The following is a 14,005-nucleotide window of genomic DNA, read 5'->3' as shown; positions in this document are numbered from 1 at the left end:
GCGGTCCCCACAAAGCATGCTATCCCATTTTATTCTTAGTCCTTTTGTAACGCACACCATGTATCACAACTTCAGGGGAAACAAGAACTGAGCTGAAATGTGGCACTGGAAAAGCATCAACAAGGATCAACATGTACAAGGAAATCTTCAACTGTTAAGGAATTATTTTGGATGAATTAATCCTGCCTCTGGTTGTCTTGATCCCTGAATATCTGATGTTTGTGGCATATAAGATACCAGTAAGAGACTTAACTGAACTGCCACAAAATGCCTTGAGACTTCAGTGTTAAAACAGAACTAATAGAAATTGCTTAAAAATTGAACATCTCTGTTTAAAAAAAAAAAAAAAAAAATCCCAAAGGGTAGGTACTGCAAGATTGACAGTTAAATATTTGTTGTTTGTATTGTGGTAGTGTCTGGGGGACCCGCATTGCTCTAGGTGCTATACAAACACAAAATAAGACAGTTCCAGTTGTAGATGAGAAGATGGAGAGGTAATATCTTTTATTGGGCCAACTTCTTTTGGTGAAAGAGACAAGCTTTTGAGCTACACAGAACTGCTCTACAGGTTTGGGAAAGATAGTATGTTTATCACTATTTGTGATAGTGTTAGAAATAGTGATTTGCAACTTCTCATGGTTGAGCAAAGGTATTAAAAATTATAACAACTTTTTTGCACTGAATCCCTGTTAATCTTTCCTCATATATCATTCTCTGTACTTTAAATAAACAAAAAAAGATGCGACATGCACACTTTGAATGGATGTGTTGAATACCGTGTCAGCCCCTTACCTTGGCTTCTGGGGAATTCACTGCTGCAGTTGAAGGCATAGTTTAAAAGATTTGCAGGTATTAACATGAAAGGGTTTGAGCATTCCTTTCAGCATCCCGTTATTTACTCTTCTTAAAGTTGTGTCAAAAGATCATCTTTTTGTGTACAGTAAAACTATTAATATTTTATTTGGCTACTGCTCATATGTTTGCCAGGTACCCCACAGAAACATGTTCAGACATAGATTCTGCCCAGAGAACAATCTAAATTCGACATGCCATAATGAGTTATGGTCAAAGAAAATTAATATAAGGAGCAGGAGGATGGAGGGAATGAAGGTGACAGTGATAAGATAACTTGGTTACCAGGGTTAGTGGGCTGTGTCTTTATCTGGAAAATTGTCATTTTTTTTTGTTTTTGTTTTTTTTTAAATATATATATAGTTTTTTCTCTCCCTGCCCTCCTTCCTCCCCACTCTCACTTCTCGTAATGGACATGGATCAGTTACCTGTAGGTTGTTTTTCCTTCTCTAGGTGTATATATTACAGGTGGTGACACACCTGTAGCTTGCCTGAGTGTATCTATTTTAAAAAGTCATATTTGGTTCCTTGTGATGCAGCCAAAAGGTAAAACTCTGAAAAACACTTTATTATTTAAATTTACAGTGAACAGGAAGGCTAATTAAAAAAGCACAGCAAGGTGCCGATTAAGCTGCTGTACCTTCCTGGTCCTCTGGATCTGGGGAATGACCGGTAGTTTTGCTATTCAGTAGACTAGCTCTGGACACGCACTCATAAATAGAAAAGGAGTACTAGTGGCACCTTAGAGACAGACCAATTTATTTGAGCATAAGCTTTTGTGAGCTATAGTAGCTCACGAAAGCTTATGCTCAAATAAATTGGTCTGTCTCTAAGGTGCCACTAGTACTCCTTTTCTTTTTGCGAATACAGACTAACACGGCTGCTACTCTGAAGCACTCATAAATGTATCCTGTTATTCCTAATGCATTATTTCTCCTAGAGTAAATAAGTATTTGCATTTAGATTTTACAGACTGAACAGATGATCTTCTCCCCCCCCCACTTCTTGTTTTGGTGGAAGATGGGGTACATTAGATGCATTTTTGTGTTTGTGACACTTGGAAGCCATGAAACGTTGTAGCCTTAGATGAGATTCAGTATGAGGCTCCCTACAGATCTTCTCCTGTCCAGACAAAATTTGAGACTTATGGCTTTTCAGTACTTCTGTGTTTCTGTATTTTCCATAAACTGTGTTGGATTTGGCTATGGTTACTGCATTAAAATTGCAGGTCTAATATTTTGTATTGTACAGTAGAACCTCAGAGTTATGAATACCACAGTTGCGAACTGACCAGTCAACCACACACCTCGTTTGGAACCTGAAGTATGCAATCAGGCGGCAGCAGAGACCAAAAAAAAAGCAAACGCAGTACATTACTGTGTTAAATGTAAATTACTAAAAAAAAAAAAGGGAAAGCAGCATTTTTCTTCTACGTAGTAAAGTTTCAAAGCAGTAGGAAGTCACTTGTAAACTTTTGAAAGAAGAACCATAAAGTTTTGTTCAGAGTTACGAACGTTTCAGAGTTATGAACAACCTCAATTCCCAAGGTGTTCGTAACTCTGAGGTTCTACTGTACTGTTCATTCTCTTTCCATACATCTTTTATTAACATTTCCTTTGTTATGGCAGTGCTTTTGCCAGATTCTGCGAGTCAAGCTTATATCATCAAGCAAATCTCTGCAATCCTAAAGGCAGGACTCTGACTAATGTGGAGTGTCAGTTTAATTAAATATTTACTGTTGGGACATGATGGCCTGGAAGTGGCTAATGAGAGATGCCCCTTTTCACTTCCAAGCTATCAGCCCAAGTCTGGATCTACTTTGTAGTGAATGAAAGTCATTATCAACTAAAAGCTGTTGTTTGACCTGTGGAATGAATTGATGGTATTAGTCTAGCTCTGAATGGACAATTGTCCATGTGATAAAATACCATCACGGCTGGCAGTCATGCTAGGAGTCTCAGCTGAGTAGCTGTAGCTGGAATGGATCTGGAGACTGAACTATCTTCTCACCCCTAGACCAGGTACCTCCAAGGCAGCATTGAGGCATACTGGTAAATCTTAACTGGGGTTTGGCTTGCACCTCTATTTCCCACAGCGTATCTGTTGCATGCACTCACTAAAGACTTTGTCTCCAAGGCTGTCAGTGTGGCACCTTTCACCAGCATTAAATTCACTTTAAAATGTTAAGTAGTACTCAATATGCCTGCTGCTCTGCAATTAAAACTGAAACAGCCAAGCAACGTCATCTGCATTTTTCTTGAATGTCCAGTGACTGGAAAAGTGGTGCGGTTGGTTCTCGAAGTTCAAAGATGGGAAACTAAGAACAATAGGTTTGTGATTTCTAAAAGAACCTGAAGTGAAAGTATAGATGCAGGCAGAAATTCAGCAATGGGTACGTAAGACACACATCCATTTTTATCTTTTGTACCTGCTTTTTTTCCCATCTCTAGTATCCCATTTTGGTGGTTCTCAGCATACAGCAGGGCCAAAGTCTCTTCACTACTGCGCCTTGTCCATTATGCTACAGGATTTGTCTGTGGCTGACCAGTTCAGGGTCTGATGCTTCTGACTCTTCATTGATCTTGCCATCATAGTTGAATTTGCAGAGATTTTTATCCATGATGGCATCACTCCCTGTTCTTGTCCCTGCCTGCCATAGGCTATTAGGTAGAGCTTCTGATTACTAGGTGACTAACATTTTTTAACATTAACTCAGTTAAGGAATCTGGAAAGCTCTGCATTTAGTAAGTAAAACCCTTGCTGCTCCCCACCATCACTATCCATGAGAGGTTGAAGAACAAAATGAGTCTGTTTTGATTGTTTTTCAGACTGGTATGTATCCAACAGAGTCAAAATCTTATTAGCAACAAGTCTTTAACAGGGGAATGAAGAACATGTTGACATGGACCAAAGGGATTCAGAGTGTGTAACTAATTGATGTGCAGGGATTATAGGTTATATCTTCATGAGTCACATGCATCAGTGACAAAGGGTGATTTTAATTTTAAACAATCAGCATGCTTCATCCAAAAGCTTCCCTTCCACATCCCAGGAGGAATGGATTGTATCAGCTGACAGACTAGAGAGAAGTCTGTGGTGGGGCTTGTTAATGCTTGCTAGAAAGTAGGTCATGGCCAAAAGTAGCCTGACTGGCTTTGTTGGAAGTGTGTCTCAAAAAGGGAGGGAATCTGCTGAGGGGAAAGCTCAAATAGTTTTTCCAATCCTCGTTGTTTAACAGCTGATATTGTGTTTTAACCCTGCTTTCCAGTACTAGTACATAAAAGTATCCTTAAAAGAATACTAGCTTTTATTTCTGCCTGGGAAAATATTTATGGCATAAATTTAATCTTGGATGCGAGATTTGGTGATAAATTTAAAATTTCAAACAGATTGTGCCTTTTTATTAAACTTTGTTTTTTCTTTCCTGAATTCTATTTTCGTTGAACAGTTACTGAGACTTGACAGTAATCTTTGAAGAATATTAGTTTTAGAAACAGTTTTGCTCCTCCACCATATATTTTGCGCTTCAGTTCTCTCTTGTGCTTTATTCCTGATAATATATGCATGAAAAACAAGTATTTTCCCCCCTTTAAGAGCTCATCTGCTGTTGCTACAGCTTCTCCATCTGAAGTCTAAGTCCTCTGCCTGTGGCATAATGATCATTTCCACAGCAACAAATTGTGCTATCGAAAATAGGAGGCTTTGACTTTTGGTGCTGAATAAGTATAACAGGAGCATATTTAACCCTTAGAACAGACTATACTGTTTTCAAATAAAATAAAGATTAAGAATTAAAAATGCAGAAAATATGCTATGGGATCCGAATTATGTCTAAAAAGAATTTCCTTTCATAATTTTCAGTGAGACACATGCAGATCTTTAAAAAGCCAACATACTGGAAATACTGCCTTTCTGGCTGGACTTCCCCTCCATAACTTTTCCTTGCTCAGAGTTTATAAACGGAGGACCTGATCCTGCAAACACTTTCTCAGGCCAGAACCCCCTTTTAGGCAATGGGGACTATGCCTGCATTGGGCCCTCGTCCAGCAACCCTTAGAGCTTTCAGCTCTGAGGTTTGAAAAGCCTGCTTTGTGTAACGAGCCTGGTCTTTGCTACATGCAGAGGGAAAAGGAGATGATTAGTTAATAGACTTTTGAAAACAAAAACTGGTGTTTTGCCTACTACATAACCCCAGCCCTCCTATATATGTCTGTTTACAGCCTTGTCTCCTCCCCACCTTCTAAATCTAAACAGTTAGTACAAATGCCTCCTGTGGGTAACAGGAAGTTGCCTCATGGCTCAGACAGCAGGCAACACTTGAGTGCAAAGTCATTGTCACCTGAGCCTGTGTGTGATGCCTCTTAGGGTACATCTACATTGCAATAACAAACTCCTGGTACCAAGTTTCAGAGCCTGGGGCAATTAACTCAAAGCTCGCAGGGCTTGTGCTGTGGGGCTGAGAATTGCAGTGTAGGTGCTCAGGCTCATGGGGAGGGTTCAGGGCTTGGGCTCCAGCCCTAGCCCGAACATCTACACTGCAACGTTTTGCCCTGCAGCCCAAGCCCTGCGAGTCCGAGTCAGCTGACCCGGGCCAGCTGCCACTGCGCAGCTGGTCTTTTATTGCAGTGTAGGTGTACCCTTAAGGTATGTCTACACAGCATTTGGGAGTGAGCCTCTGAGCCTGGGTTGACAGACTTGGGCTAGTGGGGCTTGCATTAGCCCTCTAACAATAGCTATGTAGGCAGCACTTTGAAGCTGTAGTTTGAACTGGAGCTTGGGTTCTGAAGCCTGAGGATGCGGATGGGCTTCAGAGCCCGAGCTCCAGCCCAAGCAGCAACTTCAAAGCACTCTCTCTTCAGCTACTTCTAGAGCATTAGCACAAGCCCTGCTAGGCTGAATTTGTCAACTGGGCTGGGAGGCTTGCTCCTGCTCAGTCCAGAATGCTGAGTAGACATAACCTCTGAAATGTCTGAGCTCCGCTAGACTGGTCGGTGAAATGCCAAGCACACAACTTTGTTCTGGGTTTCTCATATTGTTGCGTTGCACTGGCCCCACGTTTTAAGGGATCATACACCACTTGTACATAGAGTACTTGGGGTGAAGGAGAGGCCAAGCACTGTGTACACTTTAGGCATAAAAAAAAAAGCTGATTTCTATACTTTTGAGAGAGGTTAAACTCTCTCTGTGCTAACAATGATTAACAGACCCTAAATGTTAATCCCAGTTGGTTCCTGTGTACTCGGACGGACGGACGCACCCGTCTGAACTCTTGTATTGCTTTCGTTGAGAGAGAGTGAGAATTGTGTTTGTGTGTGGTGGGAAAGAGTCTTCCGCTGGTGCTAGAGCAGTGGTTCTCAACCTACTGATCATTGGGGGCTGCCTATGCGGCCCAGAACGTGTTACCTGGGCCACAGGTTGAGAACCACAGCACCCCCCCACAGACCTCTATGCCCAGCGCCTCCCACCCAAAGACCCCTCCATAGAGTGGGGCCATCAGTGGAGCCCTGGGTCGGGCGGCAGCCCCCACCCTGGACTTGGGTGGGCAGCTGGGTGGCAACCCGGATCCCGACCCCATGGTGCTGGGTGGCAGCCTGGACCCCAGACCCTGACCCCGCGGAGCAGCCCCATGCTAGATCCGTGTCGCAGACTCCATTTGCAGGGAGTGCGCAGATCCACTGGGTGTCTTGGCAAGCTAAGAGCACGTCTGGTCAACGGCCACTGGATGGGCAGACTCCCTCAGTATGCTATGAATAATGCCCTAGAGCATCTATGGCTAGCAAGGGTGCTAAGAACCCTGGGATACTCCCCCAGAACCAACCATGCCTGACTTGTATCTGTAGTGCACTGAGGACACATCCTCAAAGGTATGAGGCATAGCAATGTGTTGTGGACACCCAAGCTCAAGCTTCGAAAGAGCAGGTTTGCAGGCATGGGTCACTCACTCCCAGGTTTACTGTGCAATGTAAACATACCCTGTGTGTCCTTACACATACGCACAAATATAGGCGAGGCGGTAGCACTGCCTGTTAAGGTTGCCCAACACTTCCCATTACAAGACCCTTTTTTACAGTTGTTTATAACTTTCCCAAACTTTAATCATTTGGGTTGAAATGTTCCCTGCCAGGTATTTGCCTCAGGCTGAATTTCATTTTATAGGGGCTTCAGCCAAAATGGGCTCAGCTGTATCCAAGAAATTAGGAGAAAATGTTGTTTTTGCCCTTATTTAAAATAAATAAATAAATAAAAATTCTGGTGACTTTTTCTTTGGACAGCTGTACTGCCCCTAGGCTTTGGAGCAGGGACTTGACGTTTGCCAGAGGGTGGCCTTTGTGTCAAGCATGTGCTTTTTGCCTTTCCAATGAAAAGCCACCCAAATCTGGCCAAGTTTTAAGCCTTTGCAATTTTGAACATGCTCTGTAGAGATTGGAGGATTGGGCCAAAAGAAATCTGATGAGGTTCAATAAGGATAAGTGCAGGGTCCTGCACTTAGGACGGAAGAACCCAATGCACAGCTACAGACTAGGGACCGAATGGCTAGGCAGCAGTTCTGCGGAAAAGGACCTAGGGGTGACAGTGGACGAGAAGCTGGATATGAGTCAGCAGTGTGCCCTTGTTGCCAAGAAGGCCAATGGCATTTTGGGATGTATAAGTAGGGGCATCGCCAGCAGATCAAAGGACGTGATCATTCCCCTCTCTTCGACATTGGTGAGGCCTCATCTGGAGTACTGTGTCCAGTTTTGGGCCCCACACTTCAAGAAGGATGTGGATAAATTGGAGAGAGTCCAGCAAAGGGCAACAAAAATGATTAGGGGACTGGAACACATGAGTTATGAGGAGAGGCTGAGGGAGCTGGGATTGTTTAGCCTGCAGAAGAGAAGAATGAGGGGGGATTTGATAGCTGCTTTCAACTACCTGAAAGGGGGTTCCAAAGAGGATGGCTCTAGACTGTTCTCAATGGTAGCAGATGACAGAACGAGGAGTAATGGTCTCAAGTTGCAGTGGGGGAGGTTTAGATTGGATATTAGGAAAAACTTTTTCACTAAGAGGGTGGTGAAATACTGGAATGCGTTACCTAGGGAGGTGGTAGAATCTCCTTCCTTAGAGGTTTTTAAGGTCAGGCTTGACAAAGCCCTGGCTGGGATGATTTAACTGGGAATTGGTCCTGCTTCGACCAGGGGGTTGGACTAGATGACCTTCTGGGGTCCCTTCCAACCCTGATATTCTATGATTCTATGACTCTGTAGATTTTAGGGGCTGAATTTCCTGAAGATTCTGTCCGTGCTGCACATGCTCCAGCCCAGAGCTGAGCCAGACTTCCTCTGAAATTTTTGGTCTGGGTTGCTGTAGGCTACATCGGGTGCTAGCATCTCAACTGAGAGCAGAGGCACTCTCTTCTATGCTCTGAGTGCCTGCCTGGGCCCAGCAGGGGAATGTGGTGGAGGAAGCTACTGATTTGAATGCAGAAGTGGTTAGAGCAGATTGGGACAAGGAGTATGGGGGGCAGTCACTGCGACTGAAGGGTGGTGAGGACAGGTAGGGGAAACTGGGAGTTGGCATGTGTGGAGACTGGGAATGATTGGGCAAGGAAACTAGGAGTAGGAGGGAGATGGGGGGAAGACTAGAAGCCAGTAGATGGAGTGGGGAACTGAAATCGGATAAAGAATCTTGTAGGGAGGAGACTGGAACTGAGAACCAGTGAATAAGCAAACTTAATTCTGGCATTTTCTAACTTCTTCGAGAGCTTGAGTTGCCCACTGTAACAATATTCTTTTAATGTAGTTTTTGTGTAGTTAATGTATAACATGAGTGTGAATTAGCCTCTTCCTGATTCTGAGATTTCTTTGTAATGTAGCGCATACTGATCAGCTGGCTATGTTCAGTCAGTCACATCTTTTTGTCTTTATATTACAGATTCACATTACCTATGAATACTATCAGTCTGAGGTGTTGGCCCATATTATTTTTGGATGCTGACATTAGGCCTTGCAACATGAGCCATTTTATCTAGAAATAAATTGTTTACTCGCTCTCGTCCAAAAGATGTGACCTGTGGCACAGTACTGTCTCCTGGGATACTGGATAGGAGCCTGAGGCCATGATAGTGCTTCTAAGGACATAATACATCTTGACTAATAAAATAATGTGCTAAAACTTTTGCTAGTGCTGATCGACTCTAGCTGGAAGCAGAAAATGCAGTCGAGTACAACAGTTTGGATCCTAAATCATGGCTAGGGTCTCTGTCTGAGGACTGCCTCTGTTTGAGCTGCAGCTTCTTGCTTTGTTCACAGATGGCCTGCTCTCCTCTTTTGAGAGCAGAGGGAGACTACATCTCTTTCTAGGTCTTCTTTAAACTGATCTTAACTGAGGTTTTTCAATATTTCAGGAGGTGGTGTCTCTCTAAAGGAGTGCATCCTTAGATTTAACATTTGGGCTGTTTTGTTGAGCATGCATTTGTGGATATGTTTTGTGTTAATATCTCTAGGCAGGACAAAGCCATCCAAACACATCAGTTTACATTGTCAGCTCTACATTGTCTCCCTCCATTTCCTCAATAATTTTTCTTTCCTAGTAAGAAATCCTACTTTAGATTGGACATGCAGTGCTTTGCCATTGCCGTTACTACGCCTTCCTGCAGATGGTGTCTGTCTCGCCTGAGAACCACAACATAAGAACCACCATATTGGACTTGCATCCTCTAATTACTGGGCCGGAGACAACGCTAACAAACTAGCATGTTCATTCTCTCTCCCATTTTTTTTCCCTTGTTCCTCTTGGTAGTAAACTAGGCAGATGGTTACCTTTGTGGCAGCTAATTAATGCTGCGACTTGACAAAACAATTTGAGAGGCAGCCTTGTATTTAAAAAAAAGCCCAGCTGTCATAGAAGAATGAGCCAGCTGTCATATCTTGTAGTTTTCTGATCAAGGAACATAAGTCTTGATTAGACACACAAAATGTGGTCGTGTGACTTTTTATGTAACCACTATGTGCCATCAAAATTGAGCCAACAAGTCTTTGCACAAAGCTTATGCAGATCTACAAACAGTAATGAGTAGAGACCTGTCTAGGGATACAAAGAGGAATATAGCTCTCTGCCTTCTTTATTTGTTGATTAATTGATTGTCTGAAAGCAGGACTAGTTGTCTTTTAAAAGGCCTTTGTTGTAGGAGCTCCTCGCAGGAAATCTGGCAGTGACTAAATTTTTCTGGCAGCCTGTATGTTCCTCAGACTAAGCTTTTTTATTGTTATTTCTGAGGTCCTGACTCAGCTTACAAACCTATGGTCCATCATGATACATTGTATTGGTAGGCTTGATACTGCGAGTTTCGGGAGGTGTCCGTTTTAGTTTTACTTGCATTACCAATAGCCATTCTTACCTAAATTCTTAGGGTTGTAAGGGCCTGATCCTATGAGGTGCCCTCAGGCCATTGAAGTCAATGGTAGTTGAGGGTGCGCTGCGCCTGAAAGAGGAAGGCACTCAGCTACAGGATTGGGCACTAAGGTCTGATGATCAAACACTTACTTCTGTCCTATTGAAATAAATGGGGCTCTGTGCTGGAGGATCTCTATGCTCATGTAGAGCCCTGTTGATTTCAATAGGACTTTGCTGTGGCCTGCCTGCAAAGATCAAATTGCAGGATTAGGGCCTGAGAGACTCCCTGTCAAAGCACTCTCTATTCAGGTGAGAAAAAAAAAAAGGTAATTTAATTAGTTCTAGTAGGCCAACTTAATCTTCCCCTTAACTCTAATTCTCAGTCATAAAATCCATGGAACTCTTGCTACAGTATCAGCTGTATTAAAAATTCGTAATGATCAAAAGTATACATTTCCCAAGAGTTCAGATCACCATTCTTCATTACTTCTGATGTTTTGCTAGTTAGTATGTGGGCTGACGAATAGTCTGTTAAAGCAAAAGATAAACGATAGTTACTTTAGTCACATAGTAATAAATGTAATCACAAAAATAGTTTGCTTGCTTTACGCTCTCCAGCAGAAATGCCTTTCAGAGTTGTCACTTTTAATCAACAAGAATAGCTTTCAATATAATGTATTTGCTGCAAGTTATTGCCTCTCATCTTTTCATGCTGACCCCCTTTTTAATTTGTGCTGAGGCAAAGTATAAATTGAACTATTTCATCTCAGGTTTATTACATTTGTATTAGGACAATACTGTATCAAGCTACAATACTGTAATGTGTTTCCCTGTTCTCAAGTTCCCTAAATATGATTTCTGGGGATTGGCTCTATCCTCTTTCATTTCCAGAGTTACTGTGATAATATAACAGGCAGTTTATTATTGACGATGATGCAGTCAGTGTAATAATAACAAGCTTCATTAATGCCATGGTATTATTTTATTTCTGAGGTCAGTGTTAGCAGTGATTAATTTTTCCATATTTTATTGTATCCCTTAGAAACTAGATGCCAAATCTCTTGTCAAACTAAACTTCGCTAAAAACAATGAAGGTGAGTTGGTGCAATCTTTATTTTTTCTGAACGCTTTTACAAAGCAGGATTATTTTATAGCTATAGGTTCATGTACTAAAATAATGTGTTACCTTCCATGTAGGATCCATAATTTTATTTTTGAGCCTGTCACTGTTGGAATCAACATGTTCTTCATTAAGGCCCCATTTCTGTCACCCTTACATTGAGTAGTTTCTATTTCTGAAAGTAATCCCATTTCGTTTTGTGACTGCTTGCCGAGTAAGGTACTACATGATGAGAGTAAGTGTTTCTGGAAGGATGAAATTACATGGTGTGTTATCTTTAACCGATACCCATAACTACTATAGCCAATTTACTACAAGAATCTGAGCCTGTACCTTAACCCTGGCTTACTTTAGTATTCTGAGATAATGTGCAACAGAATATAAAAGAATAAAGTCTTCATTAATGTTGCAGTGTTATGTCACAGCAGAATTAGAAGCACATTAGCCTGGAAAAGATGTTAATTTTCCCATGCTACTTATTCCCCAGCTTCCCAGTCAATTCAGTGGAATAGTCTCTGGGTTTTAAAAGACCAAGGGAAAGGGAAATGCTACCTTCGCTAAGGATATAGTAACATTGTGGGAAAGGTTTCAGAGTAACAGCCGTGTTAGTCTGTATTCGCAAAAAGAAAAGGAGTACTTGTGGCACCTTAGAGACTAACCAATTTATTAGAGCATAAGCTTTCGTGAGCTACAGCTCACTTCCTCAGATGCATATCGTGGAAACTGCAGCAGGCTTTATATATACACAGAGAATATGAAACAATACCTACTCCCACCCCACTGTCCTGCTGGTAATAGCTTATCTAAAGTGATCATCAGGTGGGCCATTTTCAGCACAAATCCAGGTTTTCTCACCCTCCACCCCCCCACACAAATTCACTCTCCTGCTGGTGATAGCCCATCCAAAGTGACAACTCTTTACACAAAGTGCATGACAATCAAGTTGGGCTATTTCCTGCACAAATCCAGGTTTTCTCACATCCCCCCCACCCCCATACACACACAAATTCACTCTCCTGCTGGTAATAGCTCATCCAAACTGACCACTCTTCAAGTTTAAATCCAAGTTAAACCAGAACATCTGTGGGGGGGGGGTAGGAAAAAACAAGAGGAAACTGGCTACCTTGCATAATGACTTAGCCACTCCCAGTCTCTATTTAAGCCTAAATTAATAGTATCCAATTTGCAAATGAATTCCAATTCAGCAGTTTCTCGCTGGAGTCTGGATTTGAAGTTTTTTTGTTTTAAGATAGCGACCTTCATGTCTGTGATTGCGTGACCAGAGAGATTGAAGTGTTCTCCGACTGGTTTATGAATGTTATAATTCTTGACATCTGATTTGTGTCCATTTATTCTTTTACGTAGAGACTGTCCAGTTTGACCAATGTAAATGGCAGAGGGGCATTGCTGGCACATGATGGCATATATCACATTGGTGGATGTGCAGGTGAACGAGCCTCTGATAGTGTGGCTGATGTTATTAGGCCCTGAAAGCTGAACTTTGTGACTTTGTCCTTACCCATAACTACTTCACATTTGGGGACAATGTATACCTTCAGATCAGCGGCACTGCTATGGGTACCCGCATGGCCCCACAGTATGCCAACATTTTTATGGCTGATTTAGAACAACGCTTCCTCAGCTCTCGTCCCCTAAAGCCCCTACTCTACTTGCGCTATATTGATGACATCTTCATCATCTGGACCCATGGAAAAGAAGCCCTTGAGGAATTCCACCATGATTTCAACAATTTCCATCCCACCACCAACCTCAGCCTGGTTCAGTCCACACAAGAGATCCACTTCCTGGACACTACAGTGCTAATAAACAATGGTCACATAAACACCACCCTATACCGGAAACCTACTGACCGCTATTCCTACCTGCATGCCTCCAGCTTTCACCCTGACCACACCACACGATCCATCGTCTACAGCCAAGCTCTGCGATACAACCGCATTTGCTCCAACCCCTCAGACAGAGACAAACACCTACAAGATCTCTGTCAAGCTTTCTTACAACTACAATACCCACCTGCAGAAGTAAAGAAACGGATTGATAGAGCCAGAAGAGTTCCCAGAAGTTACCTACTACAGGACAGGCCTAACAAAGAAAATAACAGAACGCCGCTAGCCGTCACCTTCAGCTCCCAACTAAAACTCCTCCAACGCATTATTAAGGATCTACAGCCTATCCTAAAGGATGACCCAACACTCTCACAAATCTTGGGAGACAGGCCAGTCCTTGCCTACAGACAGCCCCGCAACCTGAAGCAAATACTCACCAACAACCACATACCACACAACAGAACCACTAACCCAGGAACTTATCCTTGCAACAAAGCCCGTTGCCAATTGTGCCCACATATCTATTCAGGGGACACCATCACAGGGCCTAATAACATCAGCCACACTATCAGAGGCTCGTTCACCTGCACATCCACCAATGTGATATATGCCATCATGTGCCAGCAATGCCCCTCTGCCATATACATTGGTCAAACTGGACAGTCTCTACGTAAAAGAATAAATGGACACAAATCAGATGTCAAGAATTATAACATTCATAAACCAGTCGGAGAACACTTCAATCTCTCTGGTCACGCAATCACAGACATGAAGGTCGCTATCTTAAAACAAAAAAACTTCAAATCCAGACTCC

The 14,005-nt window shown here is 42.5% G+C and overlaps 1 protein-coding gene across 1 annotated transcript in view; it reads left to right on the top strand.

The window, feature by feature from the left end:
• The window catches only part of PPIL2 (peptidylprolyl isomerase like 2), a 116,286-nt gene that overhangs the window by 17,459 nt on the left and 84,822 nt on the right, over positions 1–14,005 (top strand). Inside the window, exon 6 of the mRNA XM_084649456.1 lies at positions 11,267–11,318. Within this exon, the coding sequence (XP_084505582.1) occupies positions 11,267–11,318 (52 nt within the window). The remainder of the gene's footprint in view (positions 1–11,266; positions 11,319–14,005) is intronic.

This window comes from Lepidochelys olivacea (genome assembly GCF_965140295.1).
Source record: "Lepidochelys olivacea isolate rLepOli2 genome assembly, chromosome: 15".
NCBI lineage: Eukaryota > Metazoa > Chordata > Testudines > Cheloniidae > Lepidochelys > Lepidochelys olivacea.
The sequence above is the reverse complement of the archived record's forward strand: the minus strand, read 5'-3'. Positions and strand labels throughout refer to the sequence as shown.